Source organism: Saccostrea echinata, unplaced genomic scaffold (genome assembly GCF_033153115.1).
Source record: "Saccostrea echinata isolate AGI-Se365-2 ecotype Australia unplaced genomic scaffold, CSIRO_AGI_Sech_v1 ptg000002l, whole genome shotgun sequence".
Taxonomy (NCBI): Eukaryota; Metazoa; Mollusca; class Bivalvia; order Ostreida; family Ostreidae; genus Saccostrea; species Saccostrea echinata.
The window spans coordinates 8,707,676-8,727,961 of NW_026889751.1; the positions used below are offsets into that span (position 1 = coordinate 8,707,676).

Sequence of the window (20,286 nt, forward strand, 5' to 3'; positions counted from 1 at the left end):
TGGAGTTTGACCCACTTTTGCTATTTTTTTTCAGACTTTAACCTTGGCCATAACTTTTAAATAGTTGGTGCTAGGGCTTTCAAACTTCACATGTGTATACCTTGTGACAAGACCTTTCTTTCGATACCAACAACTTTGACCCTTTGACATTGAAGATTGACCAACTTTTGCAAAACTTTAACCTTGGTCATAACTTTTGAACAATTAGTGCTAGGGCTTTCATACTTCACATATGTAATCCTTGTGGCAAGGCCTTACTTTGGATACCATCAACTTTGACCCTTGACCTTGGAGTTTGACCTACTTTTGCAAAACTTTAACCTTGGCTATTAATTTTGAATAGTTGGTACTAGGGCTTTCATACTTCTCATATGTAATCCTTGTGACAAGACCTTACTTTGGATACCAACAACTTTGACCCTTTGACCTTGGAGTTTGACCTACTTTTGCAAAACTTTAACCTTGGCCATTACTTTTGAATAATTGGTGCTAGGGCTTTCATACTTCACCTATGTATCCTTGTGACAAGACTTTCCTTTGGATACCAACAACTTTGACCCTTTGACTTTTGAGTTTGACCTACTTTTGAAAGACTTTAACCTTGGCTATAACTTTTGAAGGTTGGTGCTAGGGCTTCCATATTTTACATGTGTATTTCTTGTGAGAAGGCCTTTCCTTGGGCACCATTAATTTTGACCATTTGAACTTGACCTTGATGTTTGACTTACTTTTGAAAAACTTTAACCTTTTCCATATCTATTCAATGGTTGCTGCTGGGGTTTTCATATTTCACAGGTATATTCCTCGAGACAAGACCTTACTTTGCATGGTACCAACATATTTGATTTGCATTTCAGAAAGTTTAACCTTTGTTATGAGTTGCCATACGGCGGCATCAGTGTTTAACAAACACATCTTGTTTCTACATATTTTCGTTTACCAAGACCAATCAGGCCTCTAAGTGGCCTCTAAAATTTAGGCGTCAGCTGGCGCCTTAACTAAAAACTTTAGTCGCCAATGCAAATTTTTAGTCGCCAGGCGATTTTTTGTTAAAGGTGCCAACTTTAAAAGTTAATAGTAATTTATATAGGGACCCATGACATGACTAAGAAAATACGACATGTCCATTGCTAAAAATAATTTCTTCTTCTTTTTTTTTTTTTTTTTTGCTTTTTCAGAAAAAATGTTAAAAATGTTAAAATTTCAGGAATCCGTCAATCGCCAAGTCAATTTAAAATGGTCGCCAATTTGGCGACTTATGGAAATTTTTAGGCGCTAATCAAAAATTTTAGGTGCCATGGCGACTAAATTAGTCGCCAATTTGAGCTCTGCCAATGGATAATTTAAAACTGGAATTCTTATATCATTGTCTACATATCTATTATGTTACCTCTGATGTGCTAGCATTCGAATGTTCTTATTTCTTTTTCTTTCTATGAGGTTACATTGTTTGGCAATTTAAAAATGTATGCAAGCAAATATACTTTATTCGTTTTATAATTGAAAGTAATTAATTTGCAGTCCCGTCTATAACTCCAAGAGCTCCGATTCCACCGACAAAGGCTTACTCACCTGAAACTGGAAGTAAGTTGTACCATAATTTTATTATGTTTTGCTTATTTACATAGTAAGTATTGCTGAAAATTCAAAGTATTATACATGTGATTTTGCTGAATTTATAAGAATTGGGTAGGAAATCAAGGTACTTTTGAAGATTTAGTCAAATTAATTTATTTGTGGAATTTATTGATAATGTTTCAGTCAGATGTGGTGAAAAGCATTGTGCAGCAAATGCAAAATGTGTTGACAATAGTATATGTGTATGCGAGGACGGATTTTATGGCATTGGTGATATAAGATGTTCAAGTGAGTAAAAAACTTTGAAATGTATTTAATATTATATTTTACTCTTAAAACAACTGTTTGATTCCTGTAATGGTTTATACACATGACACCTTTATTAGATTGCTCTCTAACCAAAGTATACATGTATAAGTGTAAATAGATCATTGAATCTAATGTGAAGCACATGTATCTCAGTCATTCTACGATAAATGGACCAATTCAGAGTAAAAAACATGAAAAAAAATAATTGTTTCAAATAGCAAAATGAACATCATAATTCTCTAAAGGACCTATCAGTGAACTTGAAAACGAAGAATTGTCCACAAATCTGGTATCGTTAACTTTTTACAACAATTTCAAGATACCATTGATTTTAAGGTAATGTTACGGAAGTTAATGCTTGATCAAGCCTTATTATTTTTTAAATAAAGCTGAATTTGACCAATTTTTCGTTTCTGATGTTCAGTAAAGAACGCTAAAGTATGATTCATGAAGTCTCGCATGAATCCGAATTTAAATTAAATTTTCGGGGAAAATATCTTTACGGAAGTTAATCGTTACGAAAGTTAATTCCCAGCAATAAAAGTTAAAATTCTCTTCAATAAAATCAAAGTTTGTTTTAGGATATTAAACAAAATTATGAAGCATTTCGCTCCCAAAATAATCAAAAATTTTATACCTTAAATGCAAAAACTTTCCTGAATTACCGTTACGGAAGTTAAATTTTCAAAAGAGACAACTGTTTTTGTCTAATTCATTTTGTTATGTCGAAAATGTAATCGTGTAAAATAGCTGACTCGCAACTAGAATCGATGATATAAGGTTCCGTGGTCACTTCCAGATAAGTTTCAGTTCTTTTTGAAATCTGCTTTCTATGCGTGAAATTTAAAACAAAATCGTTAAGGAAGTAAATCGATTTTAAGCGACATGCTTACAAATTCGCACGAAAGGAGATCTATGCATTTCTTTGCGAGAATTTGCGTTGGTTTGATTTCTTTTTATATAGGCTAAAAGACATTTTTCAACATTCATTGCACTCTATTCGGAACGATTTTACGGCTGAAAATTTCATCTTGAGATTTGTATATAAATGAAGCGACATTAAGATTTGCAGTGGAATACGTTTTTCAACATTACATTATGTTCATATCAAAACTTTAACTGCATATATATCGGTGAATATTTACAAAACCATGTGCGTATTTTAAGTTTAAGAGTTGAAATCGACCTTTAAATTTATAATTAAGATATTACAACGGTAAATTTGCAAGCGACATAAAAAATTCTTAATTGGTCATGTTTTTGTAGAATGACTAATCTTTCTATTACCTCATGTAACAAAAACTTATCCTTTGATTTACATTTCATTTGTGTTGTGTTTTAATTTCAGTTTACAGAAATTCATTCCAATTCTTTGTTCCGTCATTTTTACACTGTATAGTACTTGTCTTAAGTTTTTGTATGATTTCTTTATTTTTCTTCTAGAAATGTGTTCATGTGGAAGCGGTGGTCCAAACCTGTTTGAAACATTTGATGGCAAGATTCTTCACTTTTCTGGAAAGTGTCAATACCAGATATCATCCTACACAGACCCTCGTGGTACCTGCTCTTTTTCTGTAGACCTAGTGAACAAAAGAAAGGATGAAACTCATCTCACCGTTAAAATTGTAGAAATGAACATCAAGTTGCTCCAAAACCAACATGTGCAAGTACATGATCCATTCTAAAAAAAATTATCTTTATATTTCGTTGCTATTGTAGTTATTAGATCGATCTCACTGTTCAAATTATATAATCTAGGATTCTTTCAGATAAACGGACAGGATCGTTCCCTTCCTGCTGGTAACTCAAAGTTCATAATCTACAAAGCTGGATTTGCTATTCGACTTTTTGTGCCGAGTTGTGGTTTTTTAATCAGTTGGGATGGTGACACCAACCTGCTGATCTCTGTCCCAGTAGCCTTTTCTAGTGGACTTGATGGTATCTGTGGCAATTGTAATCAAAACAAAAAAGATGACCCGACCACTGCAGATGTGTTCTCCAAGTACACAGTGACAGAATTATCCAGATCAACGTATATGCATTAATATTGTATTCTCTTTAAGCAAAGATTATAATTTATAATATGTGTATGCCACATAGATATGTCATATACTTTTAAAAAAGAAAACACCAAGTAAAAACCAATCTTAAGGTAGTATGGGATACCTCTACGTTATGACGTATTTCCGTTTGAAGTATTGTTTTGATTTGCATGAGTGCTTATTATCGGGTCAAAATTTGTAGATACACCGTTGAAAAGAACACTCTGAAGCCTATTTCAATGCAAGTTCTCACAAGTCGGCATTTTAAGTAAAAACAGACAAAAAAATCGCAAGTATATAAATTTACTTATAATTGTACAACGGACATTTAAAAAAGCAAACCCCTGTAAAAGGTAGTTTCAACATTGCTGCTTTTGAACACTTTTAAGCAAAAGCTGTATTTCAATTGTTTGAATAACTGTACAGCACCTTGTGTGCGGTGAGGCATGGATAAGTGCGATTACTTCACATTGTCCTGAATTATCACCAATCAATTATCACGTTAACCAGAGCTGGACTTTTTTGTTATTTAATTCAAGAAGTAACTGTTTGGTCACAAAACAGCTAGCTGTTGTATATAGTCCCAAAACGTTCAGATGAATGCAATTGCTCTGAACAAGACACGTCCTGGAAAGCGATTGTCCATGCATTGTTTTCAAAACCGCTCAAAGTTGAAAACTACAAAGTGCGATTTTTTTATGGTTGGGAAAAAATGCTCATCATTTCTAAAATAGCACCCAGGTTTTTTCAATCCTTGGAAAATAAAGAAGGATAACTCTTCCGCTCGGATCTTTTAATTCAAAAAATTTTAAATGCATTTTATATTTTCCATTTATATGTATATTTTCAATTTGTTTATTTCACTTTGCTAACATATTAAGATACATTCTTATTGTAGACTTTCATGAAATGTAATCCGTCTGTTTTCAAGAAATAAAGTTTTCCCAGTTTTTACGCTTATTTTTTGTTGAAAATTAAAAAAATACTAAGACATATTTCTTGTCATTTTTGTTTTTATAAACACTTTATATTAGCAAACGCCTGCCTATAATATTAAGCTTATGAAAAAAGAATTATGCAAGAAAAAAAATCGTTTTTGTATTTCTCATTAAAATAATAAAAAAATTATTAAAATTACACTTTAATATACTGAAAGGTGGTGGTATTTCAAATCCTTCTAATTTGGGTACATAAATATGTAGGAGAAGTTTCGTTTGGTATCCCATACCACCTTAAAAGTCATCGATATCTGAAGTTTCAAGCTTAAAAACCTAAATGTTAAGAAGACCTTTCTTACAATAAATAAACATTTATATACAGGTGTGAAAATGCATTTTCCACTACACGTTGCAACAGACGATCTAAACTGATGATGAAGATGCGGGTCTGTAAATATCAGGATCGAGCGATCAAAAGAAGATGTAATCTATCGTTTCAAGAAAGCAAAACGTTAATGAGAGCGTGTATTGACAGTGGCTGTGACTTCATGACTAAAAGAAAGAATAAAGCTGCAATAAAAACTGGGTGTCAGACTTTAGACTTGTTCTCTGGTATCTGTAGGTCCAAAGGTCACGATGTCAACTGGAGAATATTCCCGCTTAACGATTGCAGAAGTAAGTCTTCTTATCGGTTATTCAAAACATTAAATATCGCATTTTTTTGTATATCCAAACACATTTCCAGTGGTTTTAAATCATTTGAATTCGCTCATATCTATTTTATAAATTCGCCAACTAATAGATAGAAGATGGTTTGGATGAAGTTAACAAAATGTATCACGTCGATCTAGAGACAGAGTAAATTATATTTAAATTAAATTTACTTCTCCGAATTAAAACATTCAGGACCAAGATGTAAATCTAGTGCAAACATGGAGACAAACTTTGGTAAAGGAATATCCGGTTGTCCACAGACGTGTGGATTCGCTTTTGAAGGAAACTGTACATTGCCCTTGGCTGAAGGCTGTAAGTGCAAAGATGGTTTTGTTTGGGATGGAGACAACTGTGTGAGACCTAACAAATGTGGCTGTACAACGCCTGATGGGGATTATATAAGTGTAGGTGTCTCTTTTAGTTTACTTCGATCATAGTGAACAATTTAATGCTTAAAATCATTTATGCCCCCCCTCCCCTCTTTCTTTTTCCCATGAAATGGCCGAGGCATATAGTGTTACCCCTTTCTGTCTGTCATTCTTCCTTGTCGTTCCCCATAATTAGTTTTCCGGACTTTTTTCGCTTTGTTTGTAGATAATGTTCGAATTTTCGGTGTAGGTCTCTATATTGATGACTTTCAGATCAAGTTTTATGTTGATTGATCCATTTTCACGAAAGTAATTGCCCTCAGATTTACAAAAATGAGTTCCATGCAATAATTGATCACATATCTTTGAAATGAAAAAGTTTGGATTCCTCTTTTAGCGTTCATCAAATTTGATACACTCTAAATTCGATGACAAACTTGTCTAAAAAGAAATATGATTATGCATTCATCATTTGATTCTACTTTCCTAGAGAGGTCGTAAAAATTGCATTCTAGGTTGGAAAATCTCTGATCAGCGAACATTGCTCACATGTGTACAAATGTGTCAGGAAAAATGGAAAAGCAACACTGCATACACAACCTGGACCATGTGTGAATAAAAATTGCGTCGTTGTTAATGGAGAACCAAAATGTACATCGTGTAAGGAAGGGTTTGAAAAGACACCTGACGGATGCATTCCAAGTACGTTACATGTATATTGTTTTAAGGTCAAAATATGACTACAAAACATTTATTGATATATATATTTTTGATCCAATCATGTTTTCCATTCTCTTTACTTACAGAGTTCACTACAACATCGGCTATGCAAACACCTGCTTCTATACCACTGCAAGGTAAAACATGTGAATTTTTACTCTGCTCAGTAGCTCATGCTTGTTTTACATCGATACTATACTTATTCTAACGGAAATCATATATTTGAGCCTGTTATGCATTCCTAATTTGTGTGCATAAATATATACAAAATACAGCACTATAAAAATAAATTGCATCGAAAATTCTTTTATCATTAGATATTCCTTGACGTTTAGCTGCGCTTAAGATTGTAACGCTAAAATAAGAATATAATACGATCTGTGGGCCCGTTAAAACAAAAAAAAAACCCAACTCATTAAGGGATAATAATTAGGAAATTCTTGAAAAATAAAGTGGAATCATTTAAAAAACTTCTCTGGAATATTACTATTACTATATTATTAAAATCAAAGCTTCCATATTTGAATTGCAATCAAGTTGTGCAAATCTTGGCACAAGGGACAAGACGGATATCGGCTTTAAAGTAAAGTAACGAACAGGAATATTGTAAAGATATTACTGAACAGTGAACAGTGGGTCACGATAGAAGCTCCCACTTTGAACATAAATATAGATGTAGTATATAATTTACTATAGATTTAAGTACACCACCAAATGCACCGCCGTCAACTACTACACCAGCTTTTATACTACAAACAGAAGGTAAGCGAAATATACTAATGATAATTAAATTTAGAAGTTAAATTATATGTAATTAGATTAATTTGTCATTCTTATTCAGTCCTCTTTTTGAAAAAAAATGTGTGAAAGATGTGTTTAAGAGGGTGGATCAGTCTTTTTTGCATGTATAATGTTTAAAATTTGGCTCATGGCCGAAGCTTTATGCTAAATGCTGTAGGACAACATTGAAGCATTTAAACACTTTATGTAGAGTTTCATTTATTGATCACTCATAACATGCATAATGAAAGGGAAAAGATTCCCTGCTGTAAAACTTTCTTTATACAGATATAGTTGGAGTATAGTTAAGTATGGAATTTATTCAAGTAATTAGTTTATTTTTCTGTGCACTTAATTAGTCAAATCGCTTATTTCTACACCATTTAAAAAACATAGTGGTATATTTAAATCGATGTATGAAATTGTTTATATCAAGTGTTAAATTCCAGGAATAACTCCTCGGACTTCAGCAGCCTTTCCTCAACCAACTCAGTCTCCCCTCTTATCGGCCTCAACGGGTAATTTTGAAAGCTCTGTTATAGAGTCGATATTTTACAAGTAATAGACGAAAATATATATGATCTGAAAAATATTTCTTCATACAACTTATATACATGAACACAGCATCTTCAACTGATTATCATAAAGAACAATGTTTGTAAGTAGAAATGTTTTAAATTTGAGGAATGGAGATGCTGGAAAATTAAAGATAAGATTTCATTGAACAGTGCAGTGCAGGATTTAGTACACTGAATCTAATTCATTATCCTTCAAATAATGGTCATGTGGAAAAAGATTTAGTCATCGTAGAGGCTCTAATTCTTAAAGACTGTTTTAATATGAATATTCATGGAATATCTTATTTACGTAGATTTAAGTACACCGCCAAATACACCGGCGACGGCTACACCGGCCTTTATCTCCACAGAAGGTAAGCGAAATGAAGTAGATATTCAATATCTTATTTAAGATAATACTACATTAGAATTGTGTTTAATTTTAAATAATATTCTTAGTTACTCCCCTTTGATCAAATAACTGTGTGAATTATAAAATTTGAGTCCTCCCAGCAAGTATAATTTTTTGTGTTGTACATCTCGAAGACATAAGTTAAAGAATTCGATTAAATTTTAGCTCATTGAGCTTTATGTTGGTTGCTCTGGGACAAACTTAAGCTTTAAAACACTTAATGTTGACATAATGAAATGAGAAATTACATTGCTGGGGAAAAATTTATACAGGAATTAATGGAATTTATTCAAGATACATGTACTTTTTAAATTATTTATCATTTGTAGATCTAGTAGGTCATATTTGCTTATTTTTCTCTCTTTTGAATATTAGTGTATTAAAATTGATTCAATTATGATTTTCAATTCCAGGAACAACTCCTTTGACTTCAGTGGCCATTGCCCCACCAACTCGGCCTCCCATTTTATCGCCTTCCATAGGTCAATTTGAATTCATTCATTACATTTGTACATGTATAGCTGATATTTAATGATAAATACATAAAAACAATTTTAAACATCTTTACAGTAAAAAAAATGTCCTTGTTTATATACAGTATCTTCAACTGATTCTTACAATGAACAATGTTTGACAGCATGAATGCTTATCAAGTATAAATTTTGGGTAAATAAGATGAAATGACATTAAATAAGAATAAAATAAAATGCATTTACTCAGATATGTATTATAATTTGGATATTTTCTTAAAGATTGAAATATGTACATATTGTCAAATCATTTGCAAGGAGTATGACCGTTTTGCAATGTTTTCTGCGTGTCAAAGTAGTTCTCATAGTTCTACGAGTGTGATACATCCTCTTAAAAGGGATCAGAAATTTCCTTATTTTAGTGTGCCTTTAATCAGACATAAAACATCGACTATTACTCGTTTTTATGTTTTTTTTTTCTGTGTAACTACATGTGTAATTTATTCATATAAAAATTTTCAACATAAAAAAATCCCTTTTCAGAAAAATGTATCGATAGCGACTGTCCCACAAATGCTGAGTGTTCAAACAACAAATGTACCTGTAAAACTGGATTCATTGACGTTATGGGAACTTGTGAGAGTGAGTATTACAGAAGTAAATACAAGCTGTAAAACTCTGCAATTTTATGAGTGTTGAAGCATGGTCTGTAATCGTGGATAAGCACTTTTGAAATAACGAGTCCTTTGTCCTCAGTGCTAAGATTCAAGGTACTTATCTTTGATAAAGTTAGTATAGAATTTATGACCATTTAAATGGTTTGTTTACCAATATTCTTTTAATGTTATTGGTAAGAAAATTAGCAGAGAAAATCTCCTTTTGGGAATATTGCACAGTTTCTTAAATTATGAGAGTAATTTTTTTCCCCTAGAAAAATGTATTGATAGCGACTGTCCTACAAATGCTGAGTGTTCAGACAACAAATGTACCTGTAAAACCGACTTCGTCGATGTTATGGGAACTTGTGAAAGTGAGTATTACAGAAATACATTGTTAACCTTAAAAAGAAACGGTTTTACGAGTGTTGCAGCGTATATTGTAATTTTTTTGTACTTTTAATGAAACAAGTTCTTGCTCACAAGGAAGGTGAAGAATAAAGTCAGAAAGATTCTGTTTTCAGAAAAATGCATCAATAGTGATTGTCCTTCAAATGCTGAGTGTTCAAACAACAAGTGTACATGTAAAACTGGATTCATCGACGTTATGGGGACTTGTGAGAGTGAGTTTTACATTATGTATGTGTATTATATAAATATAAACTATAAAACATTTTACCTGTGTAGCAGCATAGATCGTAATTTTAAAAGTTCAGATAGCGAGGTTGCCTAAACATTGTTAGGGGTAAGAAAAATCCACACAATCCCCTGTGGGAAGAAGTGGGTTTATTTGAAATTATACAAGCCAGAATGATTCTTTTTTTCAGAAAAATGTATCGATAGTGACTGTCCCACAAATGCTGAGTGTTCAGACAACAAATGTACCTGTAAAACTGGCTTCGTCGATGTTATGGGAACTTGTGAAAGTGAGTATGAAAGAAATCAGAAATAAATGCTATAAAACGTATCAGTTAGCAATACAGAAGTAGATGCTATAAAACGTATCAGTTAGCAATACAGAAGTAGATGCTATAAAACGTATCAGTTAGTAACACAGAAGTAAATGCTGTAAAACGTATCAGCTAGTAACACAGAAGTAAATGCTATAAAACGTATCAGTTAGTAATACAGAAGTAAATGCTATAAAACGTATCAGTTAGTAATACAGAAGTAAATGCTATAAAACGTATCAGTTAGGATTACAGAAATAAATGCTATAAAACATATCAGTTACATGTAGTAATACAGAGGTAAATGCTATAAAACGTATCAGTTAGTAATACAGAAGTAAATGCTATAAAACGTATCAGTTAGTAATATAGAAGTAAATGCTCTAAAACGTATCAGTTAGTAATGCAGAAATAAATGCTATAAAATGTATTAGTTAGTAATACAGAAGTAAATGCTCTAAAAGGATAGATATGGCATTTATGAATTTATGAAATAATTTTTTTTCCAGAAAAATGTATCGATAGCGACTGTCCTTCAAATGCTGAGTGTTCAAACAACAAATGTACCTGTAAAACTGGCTTCATCGACGTTATGGGGACTTGTGAGAGTGAGAATTAATTGATTTATTTATTTTTGTTATTTTTGTTAATATTTTGTAAATAATAATCGTATCAATAACAGCAGGATCATAACATAACACATCAGAATCAGTACGTCAGAAGGTCTGACTAATATTTGAATTAGATATATCGATGAGGAAGATTAATAGAGGTCAGTGTGAGATGAGGTAGATAGAAACAGTGATGAATTATAGGATTCATATATACGTATTAAGTTTGTGCCAGTTAAGGTTGTAGTAAGTGTGAAATAAAATGTAAAAAAAAGTCTAATAAAAATTTATTATGAAATCTTGTGTAGATACTTTCAAATACATGTATGGTAAATATTAAAATCAAGGTAAGAGAAGTAATATTTTGAACTTTCATATTGATCTGAACTGGTTCTGGGTTGTTAAAAAGTAAACTGGTGGTTTGTGTTTAATGAATAGTTTTGTTTACATCTGAAACTCTGAAGATAATTTTCATATCCAGTTTTCCTAAATAAATATGAAGAAATCTGTAGAAAAATAATTATTTTTCTCTCTTGCAGCTGAATGTGTAGATAAAAATTGCCAGACAAATGCACTTTGCAAAAACAACAAATGTGTCTGTGTAGATGGCTACATAGACAATGGTGGAATTTGTGAAGGTAACAGAAATTATTGAAACGTTTAAAATGTTTAATATGTATCATCTCCAGCATTTTAGAGAATTTTTTTTCTACTCCTGCACTTCGGTAGTGTGGTATCAGTACCGTTTAATTCAATGGAAGACATATACGTATATTGTATTGCTTACATTTTTATTTGTGGAATATAATTAAAGTGTTACTAACCTTGCAGTAAAGTGTGTGGATAGTGCATGTCCATCGAATTCAGCTTGTGTAGACAACAAATGCAAATGTAATTCCGGATATGTAGAAATCAATGGCGAATGTGAAGGTAAGTTTTCCTCTTTTCAATATTTCTCCACTTTATACATTCTGCTGGGTTTCAGATAATATTTTAGATTAAATGATAATTCGAAAAAGTACTGAAGTTAAGGATTCAGTTCTTATTATATACATGTATTATTATAATAGTGAAATGTGTGGACAGTGATTGTAAAGCTAATGCAGTTTGTCGCCACAATAAGTGTACCTGTAAAGTGGGCTTCATTGAAAGAAGTGGTAGTTGTGAAGGTAAGACTACAATGACCTATCAGATACAAAACTCCTGTAAACTAGTTTAGTACATATTTTATATGATTGACTTATTCTTCACACAAAATTGCCCTTCTCCAGATCAGTGTAAGATAAAAATTATCCAAGTCACACTTCGTTATTTTCACCATGTAAAGATTTTACTAGTGTTTTTGGCAACCCCTTTTTTGTTTTAGAACTTTGCCACTCTTTTAACTGTCCTCGATTTGCTTCATGCGTCGACAACAGATGCACGTGTAACAGAGGATACGTGATGATTGGAAACAAATGTGAAGGTGTGTGGAATTCGTTTAAGGAACTATCACATACTCTGACTTAACTGTCATAAAATGTACATCTTTTTATTAATTTCTTTTCTTCTGTATGGAATTTCTATTTGTAGTTAAATGTGATGCTTCGAAATGCGCGCGAAACGCAAAGTGTCGATCCAATAAATGCCAGTGTAAGAGAGGGTATATAGGAGACGGTGCCACTAAGTGTCAAGGTAGAACGTTAATAAATTATGTATTTGATTTCATTTTGTTGGCAATATTCGAAAAGATGGAAGGTAAACTTATGGGTGTTTGAATAGGCAGATAATCTTACATCTATTATTTTTGTTTGTGACACTTATTTTAAAACCAGAAAGCTGTGGAGGTAAGGTCTGTGGAAAGAATGCTCGATGTTCACGATATGGACGCAGAAGGAAATGCAAATGTGTAAGAGGCTTCTATGGCGATGGTTTCACTTGTACAGGTACAGTTTACCCACTACTATTGTATCAAAAAAGAAAAAAAAAAACTCATTTGAACAAAACGGTAATTGTTTCATCATATGTGCATGATTTCTCAGACATTTTTAATGGTATATCCTTTACCATCTCAAATGATTACTTGTTTGAAAAAAAATACAAATACATTACAAGCGACATATTTCTTTTGTTCTGCAGATACCTGTGGTGGAAAGAAATGTCATATGTATGCACGATGTATAAATAACAAATGTGTCTGTTCTATGGGTACTTACGGATCAGGAGAAACTTGCAAGAGTATGTATAGTTTATTCTTGTAAATCACTGGTTTGAGCTTTCGACATGTTTAGACTTTTAGGCTAGAAAGACTTCAAAGAAATTAACTTTATGATAGTTTCGTATCAATTCCTGATGTCTGTAAGCCTTATAAAATAAAATTATTAATTAAGATTCATTGTACTTATCGTAAAAGGTAGCGCTAATGGGGATAAATGTCTTTCATTCCTTTTTAACAATCCTACTCATGTAACATTTTGCCCTGAAGGGTATGCTGAAATCGTGTGCATTTTAGTTATAAATTTGATTTTTTTTTTTTAGAAAATCATAAGCGTTAAAGAAAATTTTTATACGAGTGAACAGTAGGATGATAGACCTTAGAGGGAACTTATTATTATTTTTTCTTTTTTATCGAATCACCTCTCTTCAGCTCGGTTTTCCTAGATCTAAGTAACATCGTGTTTCTTTTATTAACATATTAGGGACAAGTACTACGTACATTTAGTACCTTTATTAAGAGTAGAATGTATAGAGTGAGGTTTGGTTCCTGATTTATTGTTTGTTTTGTGATTTATTGTATGTTATTGTCAGGACTGTGTGGGTGGAAGCGAGTTAGATGCGGTGACAATGCCAGCTGCTACAGAGGAAAATGTAAATGTGACGGGGGATTCGAAGGAGACGGCATGATCTGTAAAAGTAAGTTGTTTATAAATCGGGGGAGGGGCGGTCACTTTTGCAAATTAAAATGATTGATTACAAAATACTTTCCAGCGAGAGTTTGAAGTATGGTCAAGTCAAATAATGCATGAAAAATCTTTTTGATTTTTTAAAAAATTATTTCTAGAACTATGCACATGCACAATCACGAGTGACACGTGGTATAATCTGTACGATGGGAACTTTGTGAGGTTTGCTGGAACTTGTAAATACGCCTTGTCCCAATACAGTAATTCCAGTTCCCCATGTCAATACACGACGGAGATAAAGTACAAAAAGACAGACTCTCCAAGAAAGGGAACAACGTTAGAGTATATCGAAATCTCTGCTGCAGGAAGGAAGATACACATGGGTAGAAATTTAGAAGTCATGGTAAGACTGGATTCAACCATTAAATTTGTAGAAAGATCTTTCAAACGGCATTATAGTGAATCCATATATGTATTTATATTTTACTTCATAATGCTTATTAAAACACATGTACATTTTTATCTTCAATTATTATGACATTTCATGTAGAATTTGGTGGTAATTTCCCTCTTGCTTATCAATATTTTTTCAATACATGTATAACCTTTTTGGTAGACAAAATGTGTACAGCTAGATGCATTTTCTTATTATGGATGCAGAAAGAATCTTTATATTTCATATCACCTTATTCTCAGGTGGACGACCTCCAGGTGTACTTACCTTACACATCTGCCGCCGTAACAATTCACTACAGCGGGCTAGGTGTGATCGTCCTTTTTAACGGCTGTAGTATTCGGTTGTTCTGGAATGGAAGGGGAATGGTAGCACTGTCTGTTCCATTAGACTTTGGTGATTCTTTGACTGGAATCTGTGGGAACTGTAACAAAAAGAGGGACGATTTGAGAATTAAAGGTGGTGAAGATGTTACGAGTTATGGACAGGAGGCTGGGTCATATATTGGAAACAGCTATTTAGTGACAGAAATGGAGAATAACCAAACGTAAATGTCAAGATTATTTTTGATTTGTATTGCGTTATCATCCAAAATGCTAAAGGATAGTTAGTAATCAATTCAAATTCTTTTGGTCATTAAGATTTAATGGTTAGCCAAAGAATCATAGAATCTTTAAAATTTTAGATGCGAGTCCCTTGGGTCTACCATAACATGTTGGAACCGTAGGGGCTCCTACTCGTTCAGGAAATGTGGATTGCTTAACAGGAAATACAAATATTCACCATTCAAACGTTGTATGAAAGCGTTCCCAGAGCTTGCAGACAGAATGTATAAAGCCTGCAGGCAGGACTATTGTGCCAGTGGCCTTGAGGCTGATTCCACTCTCTGTAGACATTTAGAAGGATTCGCCACTCTGTGCGCCAAACGTGGTCAGCTCGTATATTGGAGGTACCGTGTTCCGACTTGCAAACGGAGTGAGTTAATATTTTCTTTGCATTGCTGATTGTAAAGAATTCATATCTGCTTGTATGCTTTGTTTTGTCACCATTTGAAAAAAAAATACATATATACGATTGAAACTCTGAGAAAATAGATTTTACAAGTACTATTATTTTAATACAATACCGTTGTAGAACTTAAGTGTGGAAAGAGAAAGTTTTACTGGTGGTTTGCATCTGCATGTCCCAATACATGTATGGATCCAAATGCAGAAAAGAAATGCATTCTGCCAAAGACTGAAAGCTGTCGTTGTGCTCATGGTTTTGTCTTAAGTGGAGAAAAGTGTGTCAGGGCAAAAGATTGTGGGTGTTCAAGGGGTCCTTATTATTTTCCAGTACGTTATCATGATTATTTATTATTGTAATGGCGTATCCATAATTATTGATTTCATCTATAAAACTTGCAAATTTTGTCTCTCCTATTCTAGTTAAAAGCAGTTTACACGAAGCCCGATTGCTCTGGAGTCGACACGTGTCGTAAATTACCAGGCAAAAAGCGCCCTCAGTTGGTCAAGGGCAAAAAACAAACTTGTCACACTGAGGCTACTTGTGACGTCATACACGGTGTACCTCAGTGCACATGCCAGATTGGATTTACAGGGGACGGTGTCATAAAATGTAAACGTAAGTGAAAAGTAAAATTTGATCGTTTTTTATTTTAAAAAAAAACCATGCATCTCTCGTAAATATTTTGTAACTAGACACAAATATTGCATAGAATGCCATAAGTAAATCAGGCCTATGTACATGATCTCGTTAAAAAACTGACGTACACGTATGCTGGGTCCACATAATCATAAAATATTGTTCATTTTCTCTTCCATAGCGGCAACGTCGTGTTCTGTGTCAGAAAACGTTCGAAATTGCAGTGCTACTATTGAGTTAGCGGGAGAATGTTTCTACAAATCCAGACATACGCAGGCTTGTAGATACACCACGCTCAGCGTCACAGACGGCAAGAAACATCGTGCTTACGTCAAGTTTAAGGGCCAGACTAAAAGCCGATCTCTGCCCCGTGGTCACACGTCTTCGGGATGTGCAGACTTTACGTTTTCAGGAGACCGAGTTATTATAGAGGAAAAAATATGTGATTGTCCTGGACATTAAATTTCAATGCATGAACAAATTGTCTATATATTTATTGTAATTTACTGGAATAAAATATCTTTAAAAGATCACTGTATTCATGTACATAATGTAAAATGGACTGGGAAATAGAACGCTTACAATTGCAAATAACACATGATTAACAAAAAACAATATTATAACTGAATATGGCAAATGAAGAAGTCAGATGTGACCGAAATTGAGGAATGTCCTGCAGATTTTAAAAAATACAATTTTTTATTAACAGTATTGTTTCTTAGCGTCCATGTATATATTCATATTCATTTTTCCTTCACTATTAAATATGATGTTTCCTCAGAATTTAGTTTCCTTTCCTGTAACAGCAAGTGAACAATGAGGTCCACTTTTCTTTGAATGTCTTTCTCTTTCGCTAGAAATGTAAATAATTGAGAAAAAAATGATTGATTCCTATTGAAAGATCAGTAATTTTCAATTTTTTTTCTTAAATATTTTTTTTTCTTTCAGTAAACTTTAAACTTCATTGAGTATTCCAGACAAAAAAATATGAAGATTACTTTATATCTTTATTGTTTTGTTTAATACTTAATACGGTTTTTTTACGGATGAAAAATGTCCAGAATAATTGTAGAGAAACATGATTTTTTCAGTGGTAGTGATACGAGTAAATATATAGAGGAAATTTAGAAATAAGTAGATTTAAAGCAAATTCTAGTACTTCTAGTGATTAGCTGAGAACTACTTACTGATCAATGAATTACTTACAGTTCGACCTGTCTGTGTTAATCCATTTTTCTTACCAACAGCACTCTCATTTTTCAGCTGCTGTAAAGCACTTCCGATTATGTTCTCAACGTACAACTGAAAATATTTATACATAAATGAAATGTGTTAATCATTTTAAACGAAGTATTATATGGAGTATAAAAAGCATGACTTTACGTAGGTTATTTCTTCTTTTACCTCAACTTCCGCTGGATCTGGTTCTACACCCACTTTAACGTTGTTATTTTTATTTAACGACATGGTTTGGAGTACATCTATAGATAACCTACTGATATTTAAATTCCTGTAAAAAACAAATCAAAATTAAAGATTTTCAAGTTTTATTCAAAATCGGCATATTAAATTAAATGAAAACATTCAAATTATTGAGAAAATTGCTCACAAAATTCTAATATTTTAATAATATCTTTTAAAGAGCATTGTATTTTTTCAAAACAGAAATTTTGTCAATATACAGAACCAACATATACTTTAAGGGGAAAAAAACGTATGAGAACCGGGATCATGAAACAGACTTAGACTTGAGTCAAAATTTCAATTATCTGTAAGATGATTATTTCGAACTGAAACTATTTAATTTGCACATAGCAGTAGTTTGGTGATTTTTGGCTTCTAGATTATTTCAAAGATTTTGACGTAAGCTAAAGATGTTTTGTGATTCCAAGGGAATTTCGAGTTCTTTCGGCTATGAATTGGGTTCTCCATTCAATGAACTACGTTGGTAATTCAAATTTAATTAAATCACTGGTGAACGAGCGAAATGAGAATGTATACAAGTTAACGATAAAGATTTGTGATGTTAAATGTTTTAGAGACCAAAATGAATATACATGTAGTGCACATCTTTCAGGTTAACATTTTAATTAACATTAAAAGAAAATATTCTATAATGTTGTTATCTATTTAGGATAAAAATTATTATTTTTATTATTATTATTTTTGACGTGGCAGTTCAGTTCATTTTATTCTCTAAAAACCATGTAAATGGTACGTGAGGTACAAAATATATATATATATATATAACACATATACATACAATGGGTCAAGCAAGAAGTGTGAGTCAAGTCTAGCTAGAGAGGGAGAGGAGATGAAACAATTAATTTTAGTAATAAACGAACAGCGCTTTCTTAAAATTTCAACATCTTTTGAGCACTTAATTTCACAAAACTTCATAATATTTGGCTTATAACAAAATTTCTGGCTCAAGATTTTTTTCCCCTCAACTATCCTAAAACATTATATTCTAAAATATAGTGGTATTCATCTGTTCTCTCTTTACTATAGCACAAAATACAAAGTCGTTCATTGCCTGTTTCGACTGGGAGGTGGTGATTTTACAAGAGTTTTCCAAAATTTACATGATAACAGAGATAGATAATTTTGGTCTTAAAAATTCTGTAATTTACACATTTGAACATTCTCGAACTTCACTATTCCACTTCAGAATATATTGATATTTTAACCTTTGTTTGACTGTTGCATTTATCCATTTTACATTACAATGTATGAAAAGTTTGCTCATACTATAAATTTGATAAACAACAGTTGTCAAAAATACTTTAACAAAGGAAATCCGGGAATTTGCTGCTTCACCTTAATTATATTGTTTACGCAGATACAAATATACAATTCTACACAATTTATTTTCTTTTCCATACACAAGTTTTGTTCAGTATGACTCTATAATATATATTAAACTACTTTATCAAACAAATCCAGGTGACATTCAAAGTGTAAGTCATATTGGCTAATCTTACGTATCACACCATGCATTGCCTTTTGTGCTTGTTAACACAAACGTTTTCTTGCTTTGTATAATTAACCCAAACGTGAAAATACAATCCCCAAGTAATTCAACATGTTACCATTATAAGGAAAATTTTTTTTGTGGTCTACTCTTTGAAAAAAAAAAAAATTTTTGTCTTTTATATATATATATATATATATATTTATGCATAATATACAATTTTCACAATATTAGCCTCGCAGAGATCTAAGATCAAGAGTCATAATCAAATTCACATCTTCCTCCAGAGAAAAATCAACGAACAAAAAAATGTGAATAGAAGAAAGAAACGAAAGTTTAATTATGTTTAAATGAATAGAAGTGGAGTATACTTGCCAAGTATCAAATGTATCAAGTATTAAAAACTTACCGCCAGCATTTTCTTTCTTCAACGATAGGCTATTGTGACGTCACTGATTATTTATCTTAGCAATGCAGAGATAGTGACGTCATTCATTGTTCAATGGACGGAAGCAGCTGAATATTTCATGTTTATATTCATTCGAAATGCACAAACGCGTAGTATACACGTCGAGCATACCTCGTGTACAAAGCATATATAACTACATGTACCATAAAAAAGCAAACGAAACAAAACATTTCATTATTAAATGATGTCAATATATGTTAATACTATGTCTTTTTTGTTTCATCAGAGGCAATGAAAAACATTTGTTCATTTTATGCATAAGTATATTATTGCTGCTTTCTTTAACTAAAGTCATATATGGCGTATTTTTGATAAGTTCAGACTAACTAAAATTAAAAAGATCTTTCTATTTGTTTTATTACTTTATATAAAGATAGGACTTTCCTGTAAATTACAAATTTTGATTAAATCAATCGCGTTTCATAGATATAAGAAATTTAAAACAATAACCGATTCATTTTCCGACTCCGCATTTAAATATCAGACTCAGTTTTAAGTCAATTTAACTATAGAAACGAAGGGTTATTCAAGTTCAAAAACGGTGAAAATTATAAATTTGAACGTAATTTTGTATAACAAATATCATGTTCATCTGCACTCAATCTTGTACTTTTTATTTTTAAGGTCAGATACGCCATATATAGCTATAATATTGATAAGCATTAAATTATCAATTTATGTTTTTAAATGCGTTGACGTAAAATACAGGTTTCATGAGTATTTAAAAATGTATTGTACCGCGACAGCTGTTGTTGTTA

The 20,286-nt window shown here is 32.2% G+C and overlaps 3 protein-coding genes across 4 annotated transcripts; all 3 read left to right on the forward strand.

Annotated features, from left to right (window-relative positions):
• Positions 1–1,537: 1,537 nt before the first annotated feature.
• LOC133204065 (zonadhesin-like) lies at positions 1,538–6,997 on the forward strand. The gene is made up of 9 exons (XM_061339845.1): positions 1,538–1,584; positions 1,762–1,866; positions 3,331–3,554; positions 3,657–3,919; positions 5,250–5,542; positions 5,774–5,985; positions 6,465–6,651; positions 6,756–6,806; positions 6,987–6,997. Exons 3-9 carry the CDS (start codon positions 3,333–3,335, stop codon positions 6,995–6,997), a joined length of 1,239 nt encoding a protein of 412 aa, XP_061195829.1. The 5' UTR covers positions 1,538–1,584; positions 1,762–1,866; positions 3,331–3,332.
• Positions 6,998–8,298: 1,301 nt separating this feature from the next.
• LOC133204075 (uncharacterized) lies at positions 8,299–10,038 on the forward strand. Its single transcript, XM_061339849.1, has 5 exons — positions 8,299–8,380; positions 8,832–8,900; positions 9,432–9,530; positions 9,820–9,918; positions 10,031–10,038. Exons 1-5 carry the CDS (start codon positions 8,299–8,301, stop codon positions 10,036–10,038), a joined length of 357 nt encoding a protein of 118 aa, XP_061195833.1.
• A 36-nt stretch (positions 10,039–10,074) lies between these two features.
• LOC133171760 (zonadhesin-like) lies at positions 10,075–16,754 on the forward strand. Of its 2 annotated transcripts, XM_061306563.1 has the most exons (17): positions 10,075–10,167; positions 10,372–10,470; positions 11,004–11,102; positions 11,645–11,743; positions 11,937–12,035; positions 12,176–12,274; positions 12,472–12,570; positions 12,678–12,779; positions 12,920–13,030; positions 13,224–13,322; positions 13,893–13,997; positions 14,146–14,390; positions 14,684–14,988; positions 15,127–15,416; positions 15,576–15,775; positions 15,869–16,064; positions 16,267–16,754. In XM_061306563.1, the coding sequence occupies exons 1-17, from the start codon at positions 10,152–10,154 to the stop codon at positions 16,545–16,547; spliced, it is 2,544 nt and encodes an 847-aa protein (XP_061162547.1). In that variant the 5' UTR covers positions 10,075–10,151; the 3' UTR covers positions 16,548–16,754. The 2 variants fall into 2 exon arrangements, with proteins under 2 accessions (XP_061162547.1, XP_061162552.1); XM_061306568.1 differs by lacking the exon at positions 11,004–11,102.
• The last annotated feature ends 3,532 nt before the right edge of the window (positions 16,755–20,286 follow it).